The following is a 25,886-nucleotide window of genomic DNA, read 5'->3' on the forward strand; positions in this document are numbered from 1 at the left end:
AGGTCAGCCATCCCCTGCCCCCCACCCCAGCTGAGGCCCGTGCCTCCCTCTGCATGGCCAGTCAGGGGCAGGGGACATATGGAGCTGGCCTTGCCTAATGGCAATTCAAGTCTCCAGTTGTTCACTGAGAAGAGTCCATGATTATCTCCCAGACATGCTCCTGCACCCTCCCCCCGCCACACTGCCTTCCATCGCGGGTGGTGAATGCATCAGGAAAACATCCCCAGAAAGGTGCTTTCCGCTTAAGGGGAGTGAGGAGTCATCCTGGCTATGCCAATGCCACAGTATTGAATGTCAGGATGTTGGGGAGAGGATAGCAAGGCCGGGGTCTTCCTAACTCTGGAGACAGGCAGGCCTGGGCCTGAACTCTGGCTCTGCCATTTGTAACTACCCACATGACCTAGGGTAAGTTCCTTCACCGCTTGGAAATTCAGGGTTTTCTACAAAATGGGAAGAAGATTTCTTTCTCTTTGCAGCATTACATAATTTGTATAAAGCACCACGTGTGCGGGTCAGAACAGCTTTTCCACAAATGACTGTTGTTGTTACTGTTTACTACTGTGTCAACAGGCTTCGAACGTACTAGGAATGAGGCTGGGCCTATGAAAAGTGGGTGAAAGCTGGATTTGAAATGGATGCTGGAAAGACAGGTGGGCGCCTAGTTTTGCCTGCTGACGCTTGCTCTTGGTAGACACTGGGCCCAGCTCTGCTACGATGATTTTTGTGGCTGAGGTTGCCTGCTGCCTGGCCCCTGTGTGCACGGCAGATAAAACATTTTGGTGACCCGCCCCATACCCGAGGGCCCTCACTGCAGCAGCAGCTCCCCAGTCCCTGGAGGGTTCAGGCTGAGTGCTTGCTGTCTGCATCCTGAGGTGGGGGGCAGGATTCTGCACCCACGCACCCTGGGCCCTACAAAGCCTTCTTGCTGCAGCCCCTCCCCTCTCCTCCTGCTCCGCAAACCCACCCTCTTTCCTACATGACCCCTTCTTTCTTCCTTCTCCTCCATCTTTCTTTTGTCCTCCTTTCCAGTCTCCCTCCTGCCTTTTCCATGTGTGTTTTTTTCTCCTCTCCAATCTGACTTTACTAAATGGATTATAAAGTGAAACAAATGGATAGTTTTAATTCCATTGTATATATGAATATAGTTGCTTATTAATTTAAAAAAAAAACAAGTTCTTCTGACCAACCAAAACATTCACTAGCGAAACTCAATTGAAATTATTATGAGATGCTTTTTAATTACATTTGAACCTTAATAACTTTTTTTCTAGGCAGTCAGTGGCTTATGACGAGACTCCAATAGGATAATATTTGTCCATTTGACTTGGGTAGAACAAAAATAGGACATGGAAGTTTTGCTTTATTTTCTGTTGTTGGAATAATACGGCAAGTCCCTCAAGCTAGGAAGCAGAGATGCCTAAACTTTTCTGGGAATGGCTCAATCATGTATAGAGCAAGACAGTTCTTGGGAAAAGGGGTGTGAAGGAAGTTTACTCACAAATGCAGCACAGGCCTTGCTTCCGAACGCCCATCAGCATGACATGGCAGAAGTTGCAGTAGGTTGGTTTCTTGAAATGCTTCATGGTCCAGGTGTGCCTCCCGTCCCCCTTGGAGCCCTGCGGGGACAGCAAGGGAATGAGATGCAGGAAGCCCCACTCTTTCTAAAAAGTTTCTTCTCACATTTGGAAAACAAGTTATTCACTTATTTTACTGTTGTAAAGATTATTTTAATAGAAATGCAAATCAAAACAAAATTCTTAATGTGTACGTATTTTCTAAAATAAGCAAATATTAAAAATTAGGACCATCTGAGTGGAGTATGTCATGGGGGAGTGGAAATCAGAACAATCTTTCTTTCTCTCAATCATCTATTAATCACCTATTACCTATCTATCATCTATTATCTATCAACGATCTATCATCTATCTATCACCCATCTATCTATCCTTTAAATGTTTACAACCTTCAACTTATAAATTTCCTTTCTTGGATTCTATCCTAAATAAATCATTTTTGAAAGATAGATGAGCATTTTTGTGCTCTGTCAGATGTTTAACCCAGCATTATTTAAAATAACTGAAAATATACTAAAGGTCTCAGAATGACCAAAAGGTCTGTGGTACATCTGTGTGATTTAATGTTAAGTGGCCATCAAAAAGATATTTATAAGAACATTGAATGGTTTGGGAATGTGCTCATGATACTAAGTTCTAAGGGAAAAAAACAGAATGCAAATTTGATGATATAGTATGATCTCGGTTTTATACAATGATATGTTGTACGGGAGAAAAAGTCACCAAACTGTTACCAGAGGTTAGCTATAGCTAGCAGCACTATGGATTTATTTTATTCTCTAATTTATACTTTCTTCTGTATTTTCCAAATTTTCTACAGTGAGAAGGTACTAGTTTTATAATCAGGAAAAAATTAGCTTAGTAAAAACAATGTACTCCCCTCTCATCACCTTTCTGTGCACAGATAAAATAGCAAAGAGACAGAGACAGAAAGAGGGTTAAGCCATTTCCCCCTGACTTGGCTTGGAAGCAAATTCATTCTATCTACCAGATAAGCCAAGCCTCACGTAATCACACACCTTCCCTGGACACCAAAGCTCCCACCTTCTAGCCCCTGGGAGCATAGGCTTGCTGGAGACTGTGGCTTCAGGAGTATCCCTCCACGTATGGTGTCCTTGACCTTTTGTCATAGGCTCCATCAAAAGAGTAACACTCTTGGGCTGTTGTTAAGGGTAGTAAAAAGTACTGTAAGGTGGTAAGGATTGAGAGTCAGGTACATGGAGTCCAACGTGCTGAATTGAAACCCATTTCTTACTTCTGCGTCCCTCTGGTTTGGGTTGGCCATGGTGGCCAGACCCATTCCTGTGCTCAACTCTTCTGCTAATGGTCTCTAGAGGAGTCCCAATGCTTTTTCAAATGCTGGTCATCTCCTGGGGCCAGGATAAGTTCTTTTCTTCTTACCACCTCAAAACCCTGCTTCTTCCAAAACCTGAGTCTTACAGAATTAAAGTCTTTTTATCTAATGGCTTCTACTTTAGTAAATGGGTTCACTAACTGATTAAATGATCCACTTAAACATTGATTCATTCATTCCCTTGACAAACATTGACCTCAAGGGATTTTTGTAAAAATTAGGTGAAATACTATAAGTGAAGCTCCTAATCCAGTGCCCGACACATTGTAAATGAAAACATTTATTAAGTTCCTACTCCGTGCTAGGCAGTAGGGGACACAAAAATAAGTAGTGTTCTCCTACATGTAAGGAGGTAGATTTATACCTGTTCTAGAAATGAAGAAGCAGAGACTCATAGAAGTTATATAAATAGCCCAAGACCACACAAATAATAAGTGACCGAGCTGAGCCCATAGTCACACTGGGGGCTCTTGCTGGCTTTGGAGTCCATGCTCCTTCCATGCCTCTCCTGTACCTCCACAAACCAGGGTTTTCCTTCATGGACAGAAGGGAAATTACAGCACCCTTAGCAGACCCAGCTCCTTCTTCATCCAGCCCAAGGGACGGTCATTTGACCTGAAATACCTTTATCAGCAAAATCAATTAGTATCTGAGAAAGGGAGAGTCAGCTATTTTCATAGATACAGGGTAAGAAGCAAAGGGACCCTGACTTGGGATAAAGTAACATTTCTGCTTGGGTTATAGCGCCATCATGTGGCTCCTTTATTTCTGCACGTTGGCGGCTGCAGGGTGTAGGAGTAACGTTCCTTACGCAGGCCAGGTTTTGTGTTGAGGCTGCAGTTCCCTTGGGAGACAGACTGTTTCTCATACATGCCATTCAGAGATCCCCAGACTTTTCAGTGGCCACATGTGGGTATTGAAAAAAGCCAAACAAGCAAGGTGGCTTTTAAGACATCGAGGAACGCTTTCCCTAGAACCCCAACTATTAATGTGAGAACATACAATTTAGTGCCTATTTTCAAATAAATACATAATATTTCAATTAATAAAAACCAAATGCACATTTGCTTTCTGTTTGAATTCTTCCTGAGGTAAAGTATGGTTTTAATACAAGGCTGATTTGGCATCAGGGGGACACACTGGGGAGAATGCTGAAGAAATAATGTCTCTCCCTCTTCTAGCCATAAAACAGTGGATCCCCTCCAAGCAAAGAGTTGGTGGCACTTTGGACTCAACAAGTCCAAAATAGGAAACAGAACTAGAAATTCGTTCCTTGTGATTAAAATGTCCCATCTCTATTTCCATGTTTCAGAGAAAAAACAGGTGCATTAGAACAGCACTCAAGCAGAACTTCCACTTTGATTCAGCTATAATCTTGAGCCTTGATAGCAGAAAGTATACCTAACCTATCTGAGCACCCCCAGGTCTTAGCTCATGTGGGTTCATGCACACAGTAGGTTCTTGGTTAAGAAATCACTGCATGAGAAGTCTGCTGTTACTAACTATGGAAGATGGCCTCTGGTACTAACTAGGTGTGTGTCCATGGGCCAGTGCCTTTACCTCTCTGGTCCTTGGTATGAAAAATGAAGGGGACAGACCAGGGAACACCAAGTTCTCTTCCAGCTCTGACCTTCTAGGGTTATAAGGAGAAAGGAGATGCTGGTTCATTGATTTCAATTTAGCACTTGAAAAGAGCTGGACATGCTATGAGATAATTGCAGGATCCTTAGTCCTTGAGTGTTGGAGATGAGAGCTCAGCTTTAGTCCTGAATTGCAGAACTGTCAGATGGACACAGCACAGGCAACAACATCAGCTAGAGGCTAACCCAAATGAACCTCCTGTTCTGTCCCTCTCTTTGACATTTCAGTGATCTTGAAGAGGTATTGTCTTACAACCCGTGTGACTGTACTGGTAAACGCTAATGTCACCATTTGTATTTTTAGTTCTAATCTTCCCTTCCTCATGTATGGAAGCTACTTTCATGGTAAATAAGCAGACCAGGTCAGAGGTTTCTCTAAAACACCCTGAACTTTCTTTCATGTGGGTCTTTGATCAAGCTATTCTCCTGGCTGCAAACTCTCTCTTCTACCAGCCAAATCATACCCATCCTTGAGAGCCAGATCAAATATCCTAGGTCTTTATCTTTATCTCAAGAATGGGATATCAAAATCCCACACATCCTTCAGAGCCAGGGCAAACACCCTCCAAAGTAGTTTTTTCCACTGGTCTCACTCCTAAGTGTGAGATGTTCGAAAGTGCAGGTTCTTTGGCGTCAAGTACAAATAAATGCTGGCTATTCTTTTTCCTCTTTGGACTCAGAATCTCAGTTTTCCATCTGTTTAAATGGGTAAAAAAAAATATCTACCTTATCTGGTTGTTCTGATTGTTAAATAAGATATTATCATTGAACGCCCTCTGCCTCACAATAAATCAGTATTTTTTCCTTTCTTTCGTCCTTTCCTTCCTTCCTTCCCCAACCCTCTTAGCATTTTTAAACCTAATTTGTGGAAAAGAAGGAATTCTTCCCTGAATATTTTTTGCCCTTTGCCTGGTTGAGCATAAGTTTCCGGTGGATGAATATTGTATCTGTGTTCCCTCGTAGCCCTCAGAACAGTATCTTTATTTAGTAATACTTTGGTAAACGTCTGTCAAATGAATGAATAATATTTCAGGCACTAATAGGTAAAAAGAGAGGACTTTGGGGCTGGCCTAGAGCATACGGGCTGTCCATCGGGAAGTCTGGGGCAGAAGCCAAGGACATTAACTTCCCCATGGAACCTGATGTTTCTGAAAGGTGAGAGGTCTTTGACCTCAAGCTTGCTACTTACAGAGTCGTCCATGCCCAGGAGGACCAGTAATGGGATGGTGGTCATCCCTCCATGGACCCACTCCTGGAGAGACACAAAGCCATCCTGGTCGTAGTCCATCCCTTGTAACATCTCCTTCAGTATCTGTGGAATCCATAGAGCAACCACTGTCCACTTTCATCTTCGATTTCTCTGCCCCACCCCTGCCCCGCCCACCCTGCCCTTTTCTTTTTCTTCTGTTCTGTGTTTTCTGGCTTGTGTTTTACCCCTTTTCCCTCTGATTCAGAGTGAGTAGAGCACTGAGGGAGCAAACGGGGGTGAGGAGAACAGGGATCCAGGCCTGGCTCTGCCCTGACCTGTGTGGCCTTCGACAAGCCACCCCAACCCTCTGGATTCTGCTTTGCTCATCTGTAAAATGGAACTAGCATTGCTATGTTTGCAGCACGGTAGTGAAGATTAGACAAAATGTATATAAAACGCTAAATATTATATCAGACTCATAGGAGCCCCCAATGTAATTATTATTATTAATATTATCTAATGATTGAGAAAAATCTTTAGAAGTCTTTCTGGGGCTTCCCTGGTGGTGCAGTGGTTGAGAGTCCTGCGCCTGTCGATGCAGGGGACACGGGTTCATGCCCCGGTCCGGGAAGATCCCACATGCCGCGGAGCGGCTGGGCCCGTGAGCCATGGCCGCTGAGCCTAAGTGTCCGGAGCCTGCGCGTCTGGAGCCTGTGCTCCGCAACGGGAGAGGCCGCAACAGTGAGAGGCCCACGTAGGGCAAAAAAAAAAAAAAAAAAAAGTCTTTCTAGCTCTAAATTCTCTAATCTCTGAGCTCCTGTTATAAAAATTTAGCTTTGGTGAAAGCGTTAGGGGGTATTATTATTTGAATTAGTCTACACTCTCCCCTGCTGCCTCTAATCTTTCCTATCAGGTAAGTGGGAGATCAAGGTGTAGGACCCAGAGAAGTCACCTCTAAGAAGATGATCTGGGACAGCCTGCACCATAAACATGTGTTTCCAAGTCCCACTCTCATCTTGGAAGCTCACTGGAAAGTCACCCCTTGCTTTTGGAAACTCACAGGCCTTAGCTCCGTGGGATCCCACTCGAGATACTGGGCAATGTGTAGCATCTGGATGACAATACGATCCATCTCCTAGAAAACATCAAGGAGAGAAGCCAACTGAAGATGTGCTTATACGAGCAAGACTCAAAATCAAACCCTGTGGGAAGATGGGCAGGGCAGAGTGTGAGAAGCAGCTGGTACAATAATCTGGCATTTCATCAAGCACTCACTATTTGTTTTTGTTCTTTATTTCTGCCTTGACTACAAAGCTCACAAGAAACATAGACCGTGGATAAGCCAGAGGTATGCAGAAAGCTCACTGAACACTGACCTCCTCCTAGACCCACCTTCCTTCCCCTATTCTGTGCTTTGACTTAGCATAGAAAGCACTCCTGTTTCCTCCTTCTTTGTGATCCTACAAATACTTACAAACCAAGGCACTTACTTCTTCCCTCTTTTCCCACACCTCATTCCCACAGCTTTAGCAACCTGGGATTCATCTATACCCCTTGGGGGTCAGTTTCAGTTGGATGTAGAGCCACTGTGTTGGTCCTTTCTCAGGCACTATGATTCAGATTCCTTTTGGCATCTCCTTTGTTTCCTTTGTATCAAGTCCTGGGTCCAGGACTCTTGGAACAGGAAATTCATGAAGGGTATGTTTGCCTAATGAGTGAGCCTTTTGTTTGGTACCAAGGCCAGGCTCCATCTAAAACCTCAGAGAATTGTTGGATGCTAATGAATCAGTGCACTGAGAGTCCCACGGAAACACACTGGACTGAGAAAGCATTTGCATGTCTTAGGCACCATCTAAGATATTCACAGTAAGGTTGATTTGGGGACACAGGTTGGAGAACTGAAGCAAGGTTTAAAGGTGTTACTTTCACACCAGGTAGAATGCTGGGTCAAAATAAGCAAGCTAAAACCCAACAGGGATTTTAAAAATTGTATTTCAGTTAAAGTAGAAAATAACCCATTGCAAAACTGCAGATGAAGTGGTAGATGGGGGCAAGGAAGTGGGCAGAATGGAGGGAACAGGGCTCAGCAGAAGTTCCAATGGAAAAGAGCTCGTGAAACTAGTTGGGTCCAACATTCAATGTGAGCAAACGATGTGATTCAGGAATGGAGAATTAGACTCAATCTTGGGCTGTGTAAATAGGTGGGCATTTTCAGGAAGCAGGGTGGGCAAATTTCAGGAAGAACTAGTTCCCTGATGTGGACACTTAAAGAGTCCTGGAGGGATGAGTTCAGTTCTATGCCGTATTTTAAGAATGGCATTGACAAACTAGAGCTTGACCAGAATGGAGATTTAAATCTTCCTTATGAGAAAACAGTGTAGAAATTAGGATATATAAGCTTGGGGGAGATTTTTGGGCAGATGTGATAGTACCTTCAAATACCTGAAGGCCTATTGTGTACAACTGGTACTCCACTGGTCAGCTGCCCTGGTCAGCTATAGAGGGCAGAAGTAAGCTGAGGGATGTAGGGAGGGAAGAGTTGAGGGCTGGCCTATTTTGACCTCACCACTGGGTTGGGGGAGGGCAGAGAAGAGCAGAAGCAGGTTTTGTACGGAAAATTTCCCTGGCAGACTAGAGATGCCTTGTGTGCGGGAGGGATGCCTTCTCTAACAGTCATCCCCAGTGGTGGAGCGGCTGTTTTAAGGTACTGGGTGAACTCTCCATTCCTGGGAGTGTTCCCAAAGAGGCTGGGCATCCAACTGCCAGGGGGTCTGGGTGGGAAGTTGAAAGAGAGAGAACTATTTTGAGACTCACTTCAGTCCACCAGTGTTACCTTCCAAACAGATCCAGAATTTAACCACTTCTTACCACCTGCAATGCTGCTACCCTGGTGCAAGTTACCATCATTTCTTGTCTTGCTTATTTTAATAGCCTCCTAACTGGTATTCCTGCTTACATCCCTACAGTCTAGACTCAACGCAGCAGCTAGAGTGATCCTGTTAGGACCTAAGTCAATCATGTCACTCCTCTACTCAGAATCTCCAATGGTTCTCTACCTCTCCAGAGTAAAAGAGAGAAAACCCTTTCAATCACCTGTAAGGCTTGATAATGTTTTGCAAACGCCCCGTCCCTTCTCATTACTTCTCTGATCTCATCTCCTATTACTCACTCCAACCTCATCTGTTCAGTCATCCTGTTCCACTCACTCTGGCCTCCCAGTTATTAATCTGCTAACATTCTGGGCATCCCTCAGGACCTTTGCACTTGCTGTTCCCTCTGCCTGGAAGGTGCTTCCCCATGACTCACTCCCTTTACCTCCTTCAAGTGTCTGTTCAGATGTCCCCTCCTCAGGGAGACCTTCCTTGGCTCCTCCAGCTAAAACTGAAGCTCCCTCCAGTACTTACTTTCCGTCCTTTATTTTCCCTCTAGCACACATCTCTATCTAACACATACTTGACTATGCTTTGCAGTGTGTGTTTGCATTAGAATGAAAGCATCATGAGGGCCTGGATCTTTGTCTGTTGGCTCACTGATACACCCCCCACCCCCCACCCCCAGTGCTTAGAACAGTAGCCTGACATATATGAGATACTCAGTCAATATGTGTTGATCAAATGCTTGAGAGTCTGTGATTCTCTGCTGGTTCCCTCGCATGACCCAGCTCACGGAACTGCAATATGGCTGCAGGGATCCCAAAAAGACACTCTGGGGTTGAGTGGGAACCGGACGATGCAATTGGTCTAGTGGACTGGTTCCCTTTCTTGCTCCCTTTGGTCTGACTCAGCCCCGTGCACTTCAACCTCAGAGCCGTTCTGTTAGTGAGTCCCATCTGACACTGCCAGCCATGAGGACAGGGCCTGTCTGATTCTCTTCGCCTTTTCTCCTCTCTACCTTCTTCCTTTTGCATCCTTCTTCTCATTAGATGACCCCTGACCTGTCCCTGCCTCTTCCTGAGGGGAAGTGGGGATGAGACTCAGGCCTTCCCAGGTGTGGTGGGATGGGATCACGTGCTCAGAGCAGACAGAGCCAGACTCCTAGAGCTAGTGCCCTGGGGTATGAGAGGAAGGAAAGGGTGACGGCAAAGCACGCCAGCAGTTACCTGCCTTCCTCCTGTCTTCTTGCCCTGGTCTCGCTGCCTCTCGCCACCTCTCGCCACCTCCTCTCCTCCACCCCTGGGCTTCAGCAGGAAATTACAGGGGGAATTTCTGAACCAGCTGGGAAGTTAAACTAGATGAGATACTAAAGCATCTCCCCAACCTGAGATTTTGCGATGTGAGCTTCTGGAATAAAAAAGCAAGTTGGAGTTCACTCTCCTCTGGGCAGGTTCTTTGGAAGTAGAGGGCGGGGGGGTTCTAGTCATCTCCGCAGTTCCTATTGAGACACTGCTATTCCTAGGAAGATGGAGCTGAGAGTGTTTGGACTCTCCCTTCACCTGTTCCCCTCTCCCCCAGCCTTTCTTGGATCTTGGAGGGATATTTGGAGAGCTTACCGCTTGGTCCAGGAGACCATTCTCATCCGAATCATAGAGACGAAACATGACTGCAAGAAACACAGAGGTGAGGCTTGAGATGTCCTCCGGGTACCAGGGATGGGCTGAGACTTTGCTGCTGCCAGTTTTTAGATCCGTTCTGACCATCACTGGAGTGAAGTCCATTGCAGCCAGTTCACCCACCCTCCAAGGCACAGAGTCTGACCTTCCTTACAGTGGGAAGAGAGAGGAGAACCAAGCCACCTTGCTTCTGGGACTGTCTAAGCAATAACTGCAGCTGATGAGATCTGGGTCACGAGCGTGATTCCCTGTAGAGCATTCACACCTCTCAGCATCATGGGAACACAAGTCAAAGCAGATGCCCCGTTGGTGATGGGGCAGAGGCACTACAGTTATAGATGGGACACTTGCTTCTACTGCACACAGAAGGGGTGTGGAGTTATTCTGATCTTGGACCTGTCCTACCACCTCTAAGGCATCACATAAGTCATTTATCTTCTTTAGGCTCAATTTCTTCATCTGTAAGATGGAGATTATAATAGTCTCTTTATCCTAATTTTTTTTCAAATGAAGATTAATATGTCAGTGATACACTAAATCTATAGCACTACGAATGTACAGAGCACTCAACAGATGTTATTTATTTTTATCTTCTTTCATTAATGAATATTTATATATGGCATTTAATATGTACAACGTACCATCCTATGCACCTTATCATTATTACTTATTTAATCCTCAACAATGCTATGAAGTAGTTATTATTATAGAAGCGATTATATTTCTTTTTCTAAAATGTCTACATGCAATTCAGAAACATTCTCTACCATGTTCTAGCTGTAGAGAGGTGATGGAAGATAAGGAAGATTTGGGAGTGAATTTTGGGCAAAGGACTAAATGTTCATTTATGGGATTTGGAAACTTGCCATTTCATTCATCTAAAAGGTAGAAATCCTGTCTGTGGTCTCAGAAGTAAGCAGGGTGGGGAGCAGAACCCTTCATCATGCCTGTGTTCTCTGTGGCTGACCCTTCCCTTGTGTAACTGCTCTGGACCTCTTGGGATGTACCCACAGGGTCACAGCACTCCTGTTAATTTGCCCTTGTGTTGTCACTTCCTTCTACATGTTTTATGTCTCTGGACCTTGTGTTTATTCAGTGGCATCTCTGGCTGGACTTTAAGTTATTGAAAAGTCATGGGCTTCCGATTCTTTGTGACTCCTCCAAATGTCCTGGTCAGAGACACTCTGGGCCCAGGTGGCTCTAACATGGAGCCCTCTTTGGTCCCACTGTGCATGAGGAGTAGAATGAGAAAGTGTGAGCAAGCATCCTAGTTTTTAGCAGCATGGACTTGGGCAAGTCATTTAACTTTTCCATGCTTTCTTACATATAAAATGAGAACAATCATGTCAACTGTCTAGGGTTACTGTGAGGTTAAAATGAGAAAATGCATTTAAAGTGCTTAGCAAAAATAAGGTGTTCAGTGATGAGTTATTATTGTTATTACATTGATGATGGGTGGGATTTCAGGCTATCATTTCCCCCCCAAAAAATACATGCTTGGTTATCTAGAAAAAAAACTTAACTTGGTTTCAATCACTAAAATCAGAGATGATTTGAATTTATTTAATTTATTTTTTTTAAAAAAGAAAACTTTATAGGACAAATGACCAAGTTTCTGCAACAAAAAACTGTAGGGAAAAAAATATAAGCAAAAGATGAATAGAGACTAAAGAGAGATAGTAACAAATGGCAATGTATGGACCTTACATGGATCCCAATTCAAACAAACGGTGCTTGAACTGTTCCCCAAGTAAGGGAAAATAATGAATACTGACTGAATATTTGATAATAGTAAGGAATCGTTTTCTTTATATGTGATTGTGGTGTTGTGGTTATATTTAAGAAAAAGTTATATTATTTTAGAGGTACATACTGAGATATTTACAGATGAAATTATATGACGTCTGGAATTTGCTTCAAAATAATCTGGGGCAGAAGAAATGAGTGGGAGGTATAAATAAAACACGACTGACCACAAGCTGGTAATTGTTGAAGGTGGTTGATGGGCACATGGAAATTCTTTGTATTCTCTACTTTTATCTGTGTTTGAAATTTTCTGTAATAAAAAGCTTTTAGAAATACAGTTTCTTTTCATTACCATTACAGGACTCAGTCTGAGAGGCACTAATACCAGCAATTTGCCACATTTGCTCCTCTCTGGTAGTTATGAACAAATATAATGCCTGAAATTCAAAATCCAACTGAATGTGGGAAACAATTTGACATTTCCCTTTTAACATTAGTCATAAGAAACAGAAATCTGGTACATTTGCTTCCAAATTAGCATTTAGGACTTGTAATTGTTAACACTTCAAACCTATGGGGGAGGTTTTAAGCTAGGCTAAGAGAGCAAACTGTTTCATTTTGTTTTGGGCAAGGGTTAACCTTTGCCAGACTTTTCCTAATGCTTGAGTTTCAATGACTAGTCCCATTATTAGCTGGAATTTTGACTTTTGCTATAATGTGTATGCTTTTCCCTCAGTGTCTACTAAGATCCCAAGAGATGCCAAAACAATATATATATTTTTTTTTTTTTGTGGTACGCGGGCCTCTCACTGTTGTGGCCTCTCCCATTGCGGAGCACAGGCTCCGGACGCACAGGCTCAGCAGCCATGGCTCACGGGCCCAGCCGCTCCACGGCATGTGGGATCTTCCCAGACCGGGGCACGAACCCGTGTCCCCTGCATCGGCAGGCAGACTCCCAACCACTGCGCCACCAGGGAAGCCCAAAACAATATATTTTTAACAAGGTCCTACTTGTCATCTGTTTCAAAGTTTGCCTGTAGGCTCTCAAAGGTCAGCAAGACCATCCCCAGAGTGAGTCATCTGGGAGACTGCAGGCTGCTTCAGCCACTGTGGGCTTTCCTTTCTGCCCCCAGCTATTATTCTCCTTCTGAAGACATGTTTTTGAAGCCAAGCTCAACTCCCTTAATTAACTAGCCCTCTTTCTCAAGAGGCCAAAACACTTGGGGTGGGGGTGGGTGAAGACATGGAAATAAGCTTTAACAAGATAGAGGCTGATTAGATCTCAAAAAAAAAAAAAAAAAAAAAAAAAAAAAGAGTTCTTCATAGTTAAAGAGTTGCTTGGGCATGGAATAGGGGAAGGAAGACAGATGTTGAAAATCTTCCCTTGAAAAATCTTCTAAGAGAAGGTAGCAGCTTTCTGATTGGAGGCTTTCAGGAAACCCTGCCAGCAAAGGAAGGGAGTCTTCCCCCTTTGCAGAGACCCCTTACCTTTCTAGATCTTGGTTCTCAATACCAAGGTCTCAAATGCACCTTCCACCCTATACAACTGGTACTGTATTCCAGGGCAGATTCTAGGAAATATTCATGGCACTGCTCGTGACAGGGCAGAAAAGCTCCCCCAAGTAGGCAGGACCCATCCCCAGAATCCCAGATCAACCTCCAGCCTGTTTAGAACAATAGACAGGACACTAGCTCTTCCTCTAGGAAAAAGTCAAAGCCGCTTGACAGGGTGCATACTTACACTCTAGCTTATCCTGAGGTCTCCCTGTTTCCAGCAAGGACAGGTAACACATGACATCCTTCAGGTACACTATGGGGGATTCTGAGCCTGAAGATTGAGCATCATGGTTTCCCACGGGGGTCGCAGACACTTGGTCTTTAGTTGGCACTTGCTTCTCGGTGATCTTTGATTCTGTGACAGGCAAGACGAATGCATCCAAGGACACAATGTTTAGTAAACATGAAACCCTTTGTTACCCCATTCTTTTCACGGTAGAGACAAGAATTTTATGAGTGTCTTCAAAAGCATAGATTACATAGATATGATCAAATCAGTGACCCTAGAAATCCAGTATGTAGAGTTCATACTTTCTGAATGAACCCCATTCTGACCCTTTTAAGAGTCTATAGCCTTATAAGAAATTCACCTATGCTCTGTGAATTTAAGAAAAGATGATAGTGATTTTTAGTAATATCAATAGCCAACAGGGAAATGTCATTTAGCCTAATTTTGGAGGGAACACACCCAATTTGTAGAGGTAATTTTGTCTGGGATTCCAAAAATCCAGACTATTGGTTATTTACCAACATACTGTTTTACAATTTTCTTCTCAAATGCATTTAAAGATAAATAAAAAGATGAAAGTTCGAAAGAGAAAACTGGGATTGACAACTAATTTCCAGAAACTAGGAAGAATTGTGACTTACTGAAAGCCTAATCAGTTGCATAAGGAAAGTATAGAGAGTGGCTTATCATACCACAGGAATAGAGTGAGTTTTCCCTCTGAAATTTTCCTTCTCATCGGTAGGAAGACTGTCTCTTTGTCCTCTGGTTAAGAAATATGATGTTATTACTAACCAGAAAACCAGGCACCGGTATTTTACGTGTGAATCATACTCTTTTGAGGCACTTTAAGGGCTAGCTATCTCTTTTTCCCCAGCCTCTTTATATCCATGATCTCAATATCAAATAAGACAATACAACTCAGAGAAAACACAGGAAACAGAAAATCTAACCCAAGTGTTGTACCACCAAATAATAGAGTGCTGAAGGCACAGGGAGAGGGAGAGACAGCCTTGATAGTACTGCCTGCTGGGGAAAGCAATGCCACCAGTACACTCTTTATTCAGAGAACCAAGGTCCCAAGCAATGGCAAACAGTTCAGCTCAGGCCGACAGAGCTGTGCTAGATGAAAGCCTACCAGGTCCTAGGGGTTAGGTTGTGGTTTGAGAAGGGAGTTAGCCGTCACCCAGATGGACAGTGGGTGAGTCCAAAGGCCACTGATATACTTTGTATGTTACAAAGGGTCCTGTGAAGAGACCAACATGGGACCCATGAAACAGAGTTGCAAAACAAGGAAAGGAAGCTTCATCATGAAGTCTCAGAGGACAAGATCTCTGGAAATAACTTCCTGCCAGACAAGACCCTCGGTAGGTTGCAAGAAGGTGTAACCTCTATTAAACAGGAGCAGAAAGTCTCAGGGGTGAGCAAGTTGAGATGAAAACACAATAGGATGAGATAACAGGGACAGTGAGGTAGCGGAAAACTGCCATGAATTTACGTATGCAACAGAAGTATTAAAATCATCACTGGAGGAAAAGTTATGGAAAAACGTAACTTAATAATGTATAAGACAAAGGTGAAAAATTCTTTGTATAGGGTAGCCCATTATGCCCCAAGTTATTTTACATCCTCAAATTATTCATCCATTTAAACGCTATTAAAATGACTTCTATGCCGACTAAACTGGAATAAGAGGGACCAGATTTAGCCTCCTACTGATGCAACTAAAAAAGCTGGACAAAAGATATGAAACAATGGTCCATAGGACACTGCATATGGCCAACACCAAAGGGCAATCCCAAGAGATGGGAAACAAATGAGGTGATCCCTACAAATGCCACATCTTACTGACTGGAAAGAGTTTCTAGGCTGTGGCACAGGGAGGGGAAACCCAGGCAGATCCTGGAAGTCTCTCTGAGTTGCAGAGATGGAGCTGGGAATCTTGGGGGCCCAAGGTGACTGGAGTTCACAGAGCAGAGCACTGAAGAGGAGGGAGCTGCACAGAGGCAACTCCAGCTGTCTCTGCAGAAGGTCCCTTTGAGTAATCAGCAGAGAGTTCCCTCAAATATTCATCTGAGTAGTGATTAGCACAGATGTGTGAGGAAACTACCTGATGCTGGGGAAGGAATCAGGATGAGAGGGAACAATCCCTGGAAGGCATAGAGAACTAGGCATAGTGTCTAGTCCCAGCAATCAGAGTAGAAAACTCCCATAATTCATGAATCATTGAGTAGAGTACTTAGAGAGTTTTGCGCCTTGCTAACTAGGCAAAATTCGCTCTAGAAAAAATGCCTCCTTGGTCCTACCTAACAAAGGCTTGACCCAAAAAGGTAAACTTACCACCAAACCAGCTTTACAACAAATGCTAAAGGAACTTCTCTAGGAAGGAAACAGAAGAGAAGGAAAAAACCTACAATAACAAACCCAAAACAATTAAGAAAATGGTAATAGGAACGTACATATTGATACTTACCTTAAATGAAATGGATTAAATGCTCCAACCAAAAGACATAGACTGGCTGAATGGATACAAAAGCAAGACCTGTATATATGCTGTCTACAAGAGACCCACTTCAGACCTAGGGACACAGACAGACTGAAAGTGAGGGGATGGAAAAAGATATTCCATGCAAATGGAAATAAAAAGAAAGCTGGAGCAGCAATTCTCATATCAGACAAAATAGACTTTAAAATAAAGCCTATTACAAGAGACAAAGAAGGACACTACATAACGATCAAGGGATCAATCCAAGAAGAAGATATAACAATTGTAAATATTTATGAACCCAACATAGGAGCACCTCAATATATAAGGCAAATGCTAACAGCCATAAAAGGGGAAATCAACAGTAACACAATCATATTAGGGGGCTTTAACACCCCACTTTTATCAATGGACAGATCAACCAAGATGAAAATAAAGAAGAAAACACAGCTTTAAATGATACATGAAACAAGATGGACTTAATTGATATTCATAGGACATTCCATACAAAACCAACAGAATACACTTTCTTCTCAAGTGCTCATGGAACATTCTCCAGGATAGATCCTATCTTGGGTCACAAATCAAGCCGTGGTTAACTGAAATCGTATCAAGTATCTTTTCCGACCACAACGCTATGAGACTAGATATCAATTACAGGAAAACAAACTGTAAAAAATACAAACACATGGAGGTTAAACAATATGCTACTAAGTAACCAAGAGATCACTGAAGAAATCAAAGAGGAAATCAAAAAATACCTCGAAACAAATGACAATGAAAACACGATGGCCCCAAATGTATGGGGTGCAGCAAAAGCAGTTCTAAGAGGGAAGTCTATAGCAATACAACCCTACCTCAAGAAACAAGAAAAATCTCAAGTAAACAACCTAAACTTACACCTAAAGCAATTAGAGAAAGAAGAACAAAAACCCCCCAAAGTTAGCAGAAGGAAAGAAATCATAAAGATCAGATCAGAAATAAATGAAAAAGAAATGAAGGTAACAATAGTAAAGATCAATAAAACTAAAAGGTGGTTCTTTGAGAAGATAAACAAAATTGATAAACCATTAGCCAGACTTATCTCGAAAAAAAGGGAGAAGACTCAAATCAACAGAATTAGAAATGAAAAAGGAGAAGTAACAACTGATACTGCAGAAATACAAAGGATCATGAGAGATTACTACAAGCAACTCTACGCCAATAAAATGGACAACCTAGAAGAAATGGACAAATTCTTAGAAAAGCACAACATTCAGAGACTGAACCAGGAAGAAATAGAAAATATAAACAGACCAATGACAAGCACTGAAATTGAAACTGTGATTAAAAATTTTCCTCCAACAAACAAAAGCCCAGGACCAGATGGCTTCACAGGTGAATTCTATCAAACATTTAGAGAAGAGCTAACACCTTCTCAAACTCTTCCAAAATATAGCAGAGGGAGGAACACTCCTAAACTCATTCTATGAGGCCACCATCACTCTGATACCAAAACCAAACAAAGATATCACAAAAAAAGAAAACTACAGGCCAATATCACTGATGAATGTAGATGCAAAAATCCTCAACAAAATACTAGCAAACAGAATCCAACAGCACATTAAAAAGATCATACACCATGATCAAGTGGGGTTTATCCCAGGAATGCAAGGATTCTTCAATATACACAAATCAATCAATGTGATACACCATATTAACAAATTAAAGAATAAAAACCGTATGATCATCTCAATAGATGCAGAAAAATCTTTCGACAAAATTCAACACCAATTTATGATAAAAACTCTCCAGAAAGTAGGCATAGAGGGAACTTTCCTCAACATAATAAAGGCCATATATGACAAACCCACAGCAAACATCGTTCTCAATGGTGAAAAACTGAAACCATTTCCACTAAGATCAGGAACAAGACAAGGTTGCCCACTCTCACCACTATTATTCAACATAGTTTTGGAAGTCCTAGCCACAGCAATCAGAGAAGAAAAAGAAATAAAAGGAATCCAAATCGAAAAAGAAGAAGTAAAGCTGTCACTGTTTGCAGATGACATGATACTATACACAGAGAATCCTAAAGATGCTACCAAAAACTACTAGAGCTAACCAATGAATTGGGTAAAGTAGCAAGATACAAAATTAATGCACAGAAATCTCTTGCATTCCTATACACTAATGATAAAAAATCTGAAAGAGACATTAAGGAAACACTCCCATTTACCACTGCAACAAAAGAATAAAATACCTAGGAATAAACCTACCTGAGGAGACAAAAGACCTCTATGCAGAAAACTATAAGACACTGATGAAAGAAATTAAAGATGATACAAACAGATGGAGAGAGATATACCATGTTCTTGGATTGGAAGAATCAATATTGTGAAAATGAGTATACTACCCAAAGCAATCTACAGATTCAATGAATCCCTATCAAACAACCAATGGCATTTTTCACAGAACTAGAACAAAAAATTTCACAATTTGTACAGAAACACAAAAGACCCCGAATAGCCAAAGCAATCTTGAGAAAGAAAAATGGAGCTGGAAGAATCAGGCTCCCTGACTTTAGACTATACTACAAAGCTGCAGTAATCAAGACAGTATGGTACTGGCACAAAAACAGAAATACAGATCAATGGAACAGGATAGAAAGCCCAGAGATCAACCCACGCACATATGGTCACCTTATCTTTGATAAAGGAGGCAAGAATATACAATGGAGAAAAGACAGCCTCTTCAATAAGTGGTGATGGGAAAACTGGACAACTACATTTAAAAGAATGAAATCAGAACACTCCCTAACATCATACACAAAAATAAACTCAAAATGGATTAAAGACCTAAATGTAAGGCCAGACACTATAAAACTCTTAGAGGAAAACACAGGCAGAACACTCTTTGACATAAATCACAGCAATATCCTTTTTGATTCACCTCCTAGAGAAATGGAAATAAAAACAAAAATAAACACATGGGACCTAGTGAAACTTAAAAGTTTTTTGCACAGCAAAGGAAACCATAAACAAGATGAAAAGACAACCCTCAGAATGGGAGAAAATATTTGCAAATGAAGCAACTGACAAAGGATTAATCTCCAAAATATACAAGCAGTTCATGTAGTTCAATATCAAAAAAACAAACAACCCAATCCAAAAATGGGCAGAAGATCTAAATAGACATTTCTCCAAAGAAGATATACAGATTGCCAACAAACACATGAAAGGATACTCCATATCACTAATCATTAGAGAAATGCAAATCAAAATTACAATGAGGTATCACCTCACACTGGTCAGAATAGCCATCATCAAAAAAATCTACAAACAATAAATGCTGGGGAGGGTGTGGAGAAGAGGGAACCCTCTTTCACTGTTGGTGGGAATGTAAATTGATACAGCCACTATGGAGAACAGTATGGAGGTTCCTCAAAAAACTAAAAATAGAACTACCATATGACCCAACAATCCCACTACTTGGCGTATACCCTGAGAAAATCATAATTCAAAAAGAGTCACATACCACAATGTTCATTGCAGCACTATTTACAATAGCCAGGACATGGAAGCAACCTAAGTGTCCACTGACAGATGAATGGATAAAGAAGATGTGGCATATATATACAATGGAATATTACTCAGCCATAAAAAGAAATGAAATTGAGTTATTTGTAGTGAGGTGGATGGACCTAGAGTCTGTCATACAGAGTGGAGTAAGTCAGAAAGAGTAAAACAAATAACATATGTTAACACATATATATGGAATCTAAAAAAGAAAAAAAAAGGTCATGAAGAACCTAGGGGCAAGACAGGAATAAAGACAGAGACTTACTAGACAATGGATTTGAGGATATGGGAGGGGGAAGGGTACGCTGTGAAAAAATGAGGGAGTGGCATGGACATATATATACTACCAAATGTAAAATAGATAGCTAGTGGGAAGCAGCCGCATAGCACAGGGAGATCAGCTCGGTGCTTTGCAACCACCTAGAGGAATGGGATAGGGAGGGTGGGAGGGAGGGAGATGCAAGAGGGAAGAGATATGGGGACATATGTATATGTATAACTGATTCACTTTGCTATAAAGCAGAAGCTAACACACCATTGTAAAGCAATTATACTCCAATAAAGATATTAAAACATTAAAAAATAAAAAAGTAAAGAAAAATAAAAAGACCCACGTTTGAAGTTAAAAAAAAAAAAAGGTTCTGAAGAACCTAGGGGCAGAACAGGAATAAAGACAAAGAAGTAGAGAATGGACTTGAGGACACAGGATGGGGGAAGGGTAAGCTGGGATGAAGTGAGAGACTCGCATGGACATATATACACTACCAAATGTAAAATAGATAGCTGGTGGGAAGCAGCCACATAGCACAGGGAGATCAGCTCTGGTGAACCCCCAGAGGGGTGGGACAGGGCAGGTGGGAGGTAGATGAAATAGGGAGGGGATATGGGGATATATGTATACGTATAGCTGATTCACTCTGTTATACAGCAGCAACAAACACAACAATGTAAAGCAATTATACTCCAGTAAAAATGTTAAAAAAAAAAAGGTCAAACTATTTCCAAGTAAACCTAAGTGTATCCCAAAACAAAGCTCAAGAATATTTATAGGAATACAAAAATATCTAGTACAAACAATGTAAAATTTTCAAAGTTTGGCATTCAATAAAATATTACTAGGTATGCAAAGAAGAAAATGTGAACAATAATAAGGAGAAAAACCAAGTGAAATTGATCCAGAAATGACAGAGATGATATAATAGACAAAACGTTTAAAATAGTTATTATAACTGTATTCCATATATCTAAGAAGCTGGAAGAAAGACTGAACATGTTAAGTAAAGACATGAGAGATATTTTTAAATGCCCACATCAAGTGTCTAGGTATGCTATGCTAAATGAAAACTACAAATATACTGAGTGGGATTAATAGCAGATTAGATATTGCAGAAGAAAAGATTAGTGAATTTGAAGCATCGCTACAGAAACTCTCCAAAAAGACTACAAAAAAAGAAAAAAAAAGAGTATCATACCGGTGAGATGTTGGACAACTTCAAGTAGTCAAATAAACATGTAATTGGAATACCTGAAGAAGAGGAGAGTCAGGAGCAGAAAAAATATTAAAGAAATAATGGCTGACATTTTCCCAAATTTGTTGATATTTGATAAAAACTATGGAACCTCAGCTACAAGATGCTCAATGAACCCCAAGCATAAGAAATATATATAAAACTATACCAAGGAACACCAAAATCAAATTGATTAAAATCAGTGATAAAAATCATAAAAGAGGCCAGAGAAAAAAAGACACCTGATATTGAGAGAAACACATATAAGAATGACTATAGCTTTCTTACTGGAAACAAAGTATGCTAGTAGCCAGTGAAACAACATCTTTAAAGAGCTAAAAGAAAAAAAAAAAACTGTCAAATTAGAATTCTTTTTTTTTAACATGTTCATTGGAGTATAACTGCTTTACAATGGTGTGTTAGCTTCTGCTTTACAACAAACTGAATCAGTTATACATATACATATGTTCCCATATCTCTTCCCTCTTGCATCTCCCTTCCTCCCACCCTCCCTATACCATTCCTCTAGGTGGTTGCAAAGCACCGAGCTGATCTCCCTGTGCTATGCGGCTGCTTCCCACTAGCTATCTATTTTACGTTTGGTAGCGTATATATGCCCATGCCACTCTCTCACTTTGTCACAGCTTCCCCTTCCCCTTCCCCATATCCTCAAGTCCATTCTCTAGTAGGTCTGTGTCTTTATTCCCGTCTTACCCCTAGGTTCTTCATGACCTTTTTTTTTTTCTTAGATTCCATATATATGTGTTAGCATATGGTATTTGTTTTTCTCTTTCTGACTTACTTCACTCTGTATGACAGACTCTAGAATTCTTTACTCAGTGAAATATCTTTAGAATTAAAAGTCTAAATAAAGAATTTTTCAAATGTACAAACCATACAGAGCTGCGTTACAAGAAATGGTAAAGGAAATCCTTTCACTAGAATTACACTATATGGAAACCTGGATTTATACACAAGAATTATGAGCACTGATAAATATAAATAGATAAATATAAAGAATATTTTTCTTATTAATTAAATCTTTTAAAAAGATAGTTAACTATGACAATAATAACATGTGTCATTTATAACATGTAGAAGTAAAATGTAGAAGTAAAATGCACAAAGACCTAGGCAAGAGAAATGGAGGTATGTTGTTGTAAATTTCTTATAGTATATGCAAAGTGAAAGTCTGCTACTTGAAGGTAGACTGTGATAGTTAAAACAACTAAGATAAGAAAGGAGATAAAGTGAAATCTTAAAAAAATTCAATAACTTAAAAGAAGGCAGAAAAAGAGCAAAAGGGAAAAAAGAACAGATAGAAAAAGGAAAACAAATAGCAAGATGGTGGTTTTAAACCTAACTATAACAATTATCACAGTAAATGTAAATGTTCTAAAACTCTAACTAAAAGGCAGATATTGTCAGATTGGATTAAAAAATAAAACCCAACAACACACTTCCTATAAGAAAGTCAATTTAAATATAAAGACACAAATACATTAAAAGTAAAACAATGAAAAAAGATATACCATGGCAACACTAGTTAACCAGAGTGGCTATATTAGTTATGAATATGATTATAATAAAGTAAATTTCAAAGCAAAGAATATTACTAGGGATAAAGAGAGTCATTTCATAATGGTAAAGAGGTCAAGTCATTAAGAAAACATAATACTCCTAAACATTTCTACCGCTAGGTCTTTACCCAAAAGGAATGAAAGCGGTCTGTACAAAGATTTGTATACGAATGTTCATATTTTATTTTTAATAGCCCCAAACTGGAAACAACCCAACTGTCCATCGGTACATTAATGGATAAACAAATTGTGGAATATCTACCTGTATACTGAAATACTAATCAGCAATAAAAATATGTTAATTACTGATACACACAACAACATGGATGAATTTTTAAATTATTATGCTGAGTGAAAGAAGCCACATGGAAAAGAGTACATACTGTATCAATCTATTCATATAAAATCTAGAAAATGCAATCTGGCCTATAGTGACAACGAGCAGATCAGTGGCTGTATGGAGATGGAGATGGAGATGGAGATGGGTGGGTAGGGAGGGTGGGAGAGAGGGATGACAAAGGAAACTTTTGAGGCTGATGAATATCTTCATTATATTGATATGGTGCTGATTTTATCGGTGTATACAGACATAAAAACTTATTAATTATACATTTTAAACATGTACAATTCATTTTATGCCAATTGTACCTCAACAAAGCTGTTTTAAAACAAAATTGTCAAGAAAACCAAAAACCAAAAACCAAAATTGTCATTATGTGCAGATAACATAATACTCTACACAGAGTACCCTAAAGACTTCATGCAAAAACTGTTAGAACTAATAAATGAATTCAGCAAGGTAGCAGGATACAAAATTAATATACAGAAATCTGTTGCATTTCTTTATACTAGCAATGAAATATCAGAAAAAATTTAAAAATCCTGTTTAAAATTGCATCAAAAAACCCCCACAAAAAACCTAGGAATAAACCTAACCAAGGAGGTGAGAACTACAAAACATTGATAAAGGAAGTTGAAAATGATTCAAAGAAATGGAATGATACCCTATGCTCTTGGATTGAAAGAATTAATATTGTTAAAATGGTCATACTACCCAAAGCAATCTATAGATTTAATGTGATCCTTATCCAATTACCCATGACATTTTTCACAGAACTAGAACAAATAATCCTAAAATTTATACGGAACCACAAAAGATCCAGAATTGCCAAAGCAATCCTGAGGACAAAGAGCAAAGCTGGAGGCATAACCCTCCCGGACTTCAGATAATACAGTAATCAAAACAGCATGGTATTTGCACAAAAACAGACCTATAGATCAATGGAACAGCATAGAGAGCCCAGAAATAAACCCATACACTTTAGGTTAATTAATCTTCAACAAAGGAGAATATATAGTGGAGATAAGACAGTCTCTTCAGCAAGTGGTGTTGGGAAAGCTGGACAGCCACATGTAAATCAACAAAGTTAGAACACACCCTCACACCATACACAAAAGTAAACTCAAAATGGTTTAAAGACCTAAATATAAGATATGACACCATAAAACTCCTAGAAGAGAACATAGGCAAAACATTATCTGACATAAATCATAGCAATATTTTCTTAGATCACTTTTCCAAGGCAAAAGAAATAAAAGTGAAAATAAACAAATGGTACTTAATCAAACTTAAAAGCTTTTGTAGAGCAAAGGAAACCATCAACAAAATGAAAAGATGACCTACAGAATGGGAGAAAATATTTGCAGATGATGCAACTGACAAGGGGTTAATATCCAAAATATACAAACAGCTCATAAAACTGAATGTAAGAAAACCCAATCAAAAAACGGACAGAAGACCTAAATAGACATTTCTCCAAAGAAGACATATAGATGGCCAACAGGCACATGAAAAGAAGCTCAACATCACTAATTATTAGAGAAATGCAAATCAAAATCACAATAAGGTATCACCCCACACCAGTCAGAATAGCCATCATTAAAAAGTCTACAAATAATGCTAGAGAGTGTGTGGAGAAAAGGGAACCCTCCTACACTGTTGGTGGGAATGTAACTTGGTGCAGCCACTATGGAAAACAGTATGGAGGTTCCTTAAAAAACTAAACTAGAGCTACCATATGATACAGCAATCCCATTTCTGGGAAGAGAAGAAAACTAATTTGAAAAGATACATGTACCTCAATGTTCATAGCAACACTATTTACAATAGCCAAGACATGGAAGCAACCTATGTGTCCATTGACAGATGAATGGATAAAGAAGATGTGGTGTATATATATACAAGGGCCTCTGCCCACAAGGAAGAGCCAAGTTCTGGAATCACCTTAGATCAGGCCATCTGTTGAAAATAATACAATATTATTCAGCCATTAAAAAGAATGAAATAATACTATTTGCAGCAACATGGGTGGACCTAGAGAGTATCATACTAAGTGAAGTAAGTCAACAGAGAAAGACAAATATTACATGATATCACTCATTTGTGGAATCTAAAAATAATACAAATGAATTTATTTATAAAACAGAAACAGACTCATAGACATAGAAAACAAACTGATGGTTACCAAAGGGGAAAGGAAGTGGGGGGAGGAGTAAATTAGGAGTATGGGATTAACACATACATACAACCATATATAAAACAGATAAGCAACAATTTACTGTATAGCGCAGGAAACTATATCCGATATCTTGTAATAACCTGTAATGGAAAATAATCTGAAAAAATATATACCTGAATCACTTTGCTGTACACCTGAAACTAACACAATATTATATATATATATATATATATAAAATATATATATATATTTAATATTTATTTATTTGGTTGCGCAGGTCTTAGTTGTGGCATGCGAACTCTTAGTGGCAGTATGCATGTGGGAGCTAGATCCCTGCCCAGGGATCGAACCCGGGCCCACTGAATTGGGAGCGTGGAGTCTTAACCACTGCACCACCAG

At 40.3% G+C, this 25,886-nt stretch overlaps 1 protein-coding gene across 8 annotated transcripts in view; it reads right to left on the reverse strand.

Annotated features, from left to right (window-relative positions):
• DGKG (diacylglycerol kinase gamma) overlaps positions 1 to 25,886 on the reverse strand; it is a 216,003-nt gene that overhangs the window by 123,919 nt on the left and 66,198 nt on the right. For all 8 annotated transcript variants that reach the window (XM_067034176.1, XM_059063714.2, XM_067034174.1 and 5 more), the window contains 5 exons: positions 13,794 to 13,964; positions 10,247 to 10,296; positions 6,818 to 6,892; positions 5,758 to 5,880; positions 1,499 to 1,616 (listed from right to left, as the gene is read on the reverse strand). In XM_067034176.1, coding sequence (XP_066890277.1) covers positions 1,499 to 1,616; positions 5,758 to 5,880; positions 6,818 to 6,892; positions 10,247 to 10,296; positions 13,794 to 13,964 — 537 coding nt within the window. The remainder of the gene's footprint in view (positions 1 to 1,498; positions 1,617 to 5,757; positions 5,881 to 6,817; positions 6,893 to 10,246; positions 10,297 to 13,793; positions 13,965 to 25,886) is intronic.

This window comes from Kogia breviceps, chromosome 5 (genome assembly GCF_026419965.1).
Source record: "Kogia breviceps isolate mKogBre1 chromosome 5, mKogBre1 haplotype 1, whole genome shotgun sequence".
Lineage (NCBI taxonomy): Eukaryota > Metazoa > Chordata > Mammalia > Artiodactyla > Physeteridae > Kogia > Kogia breviceps.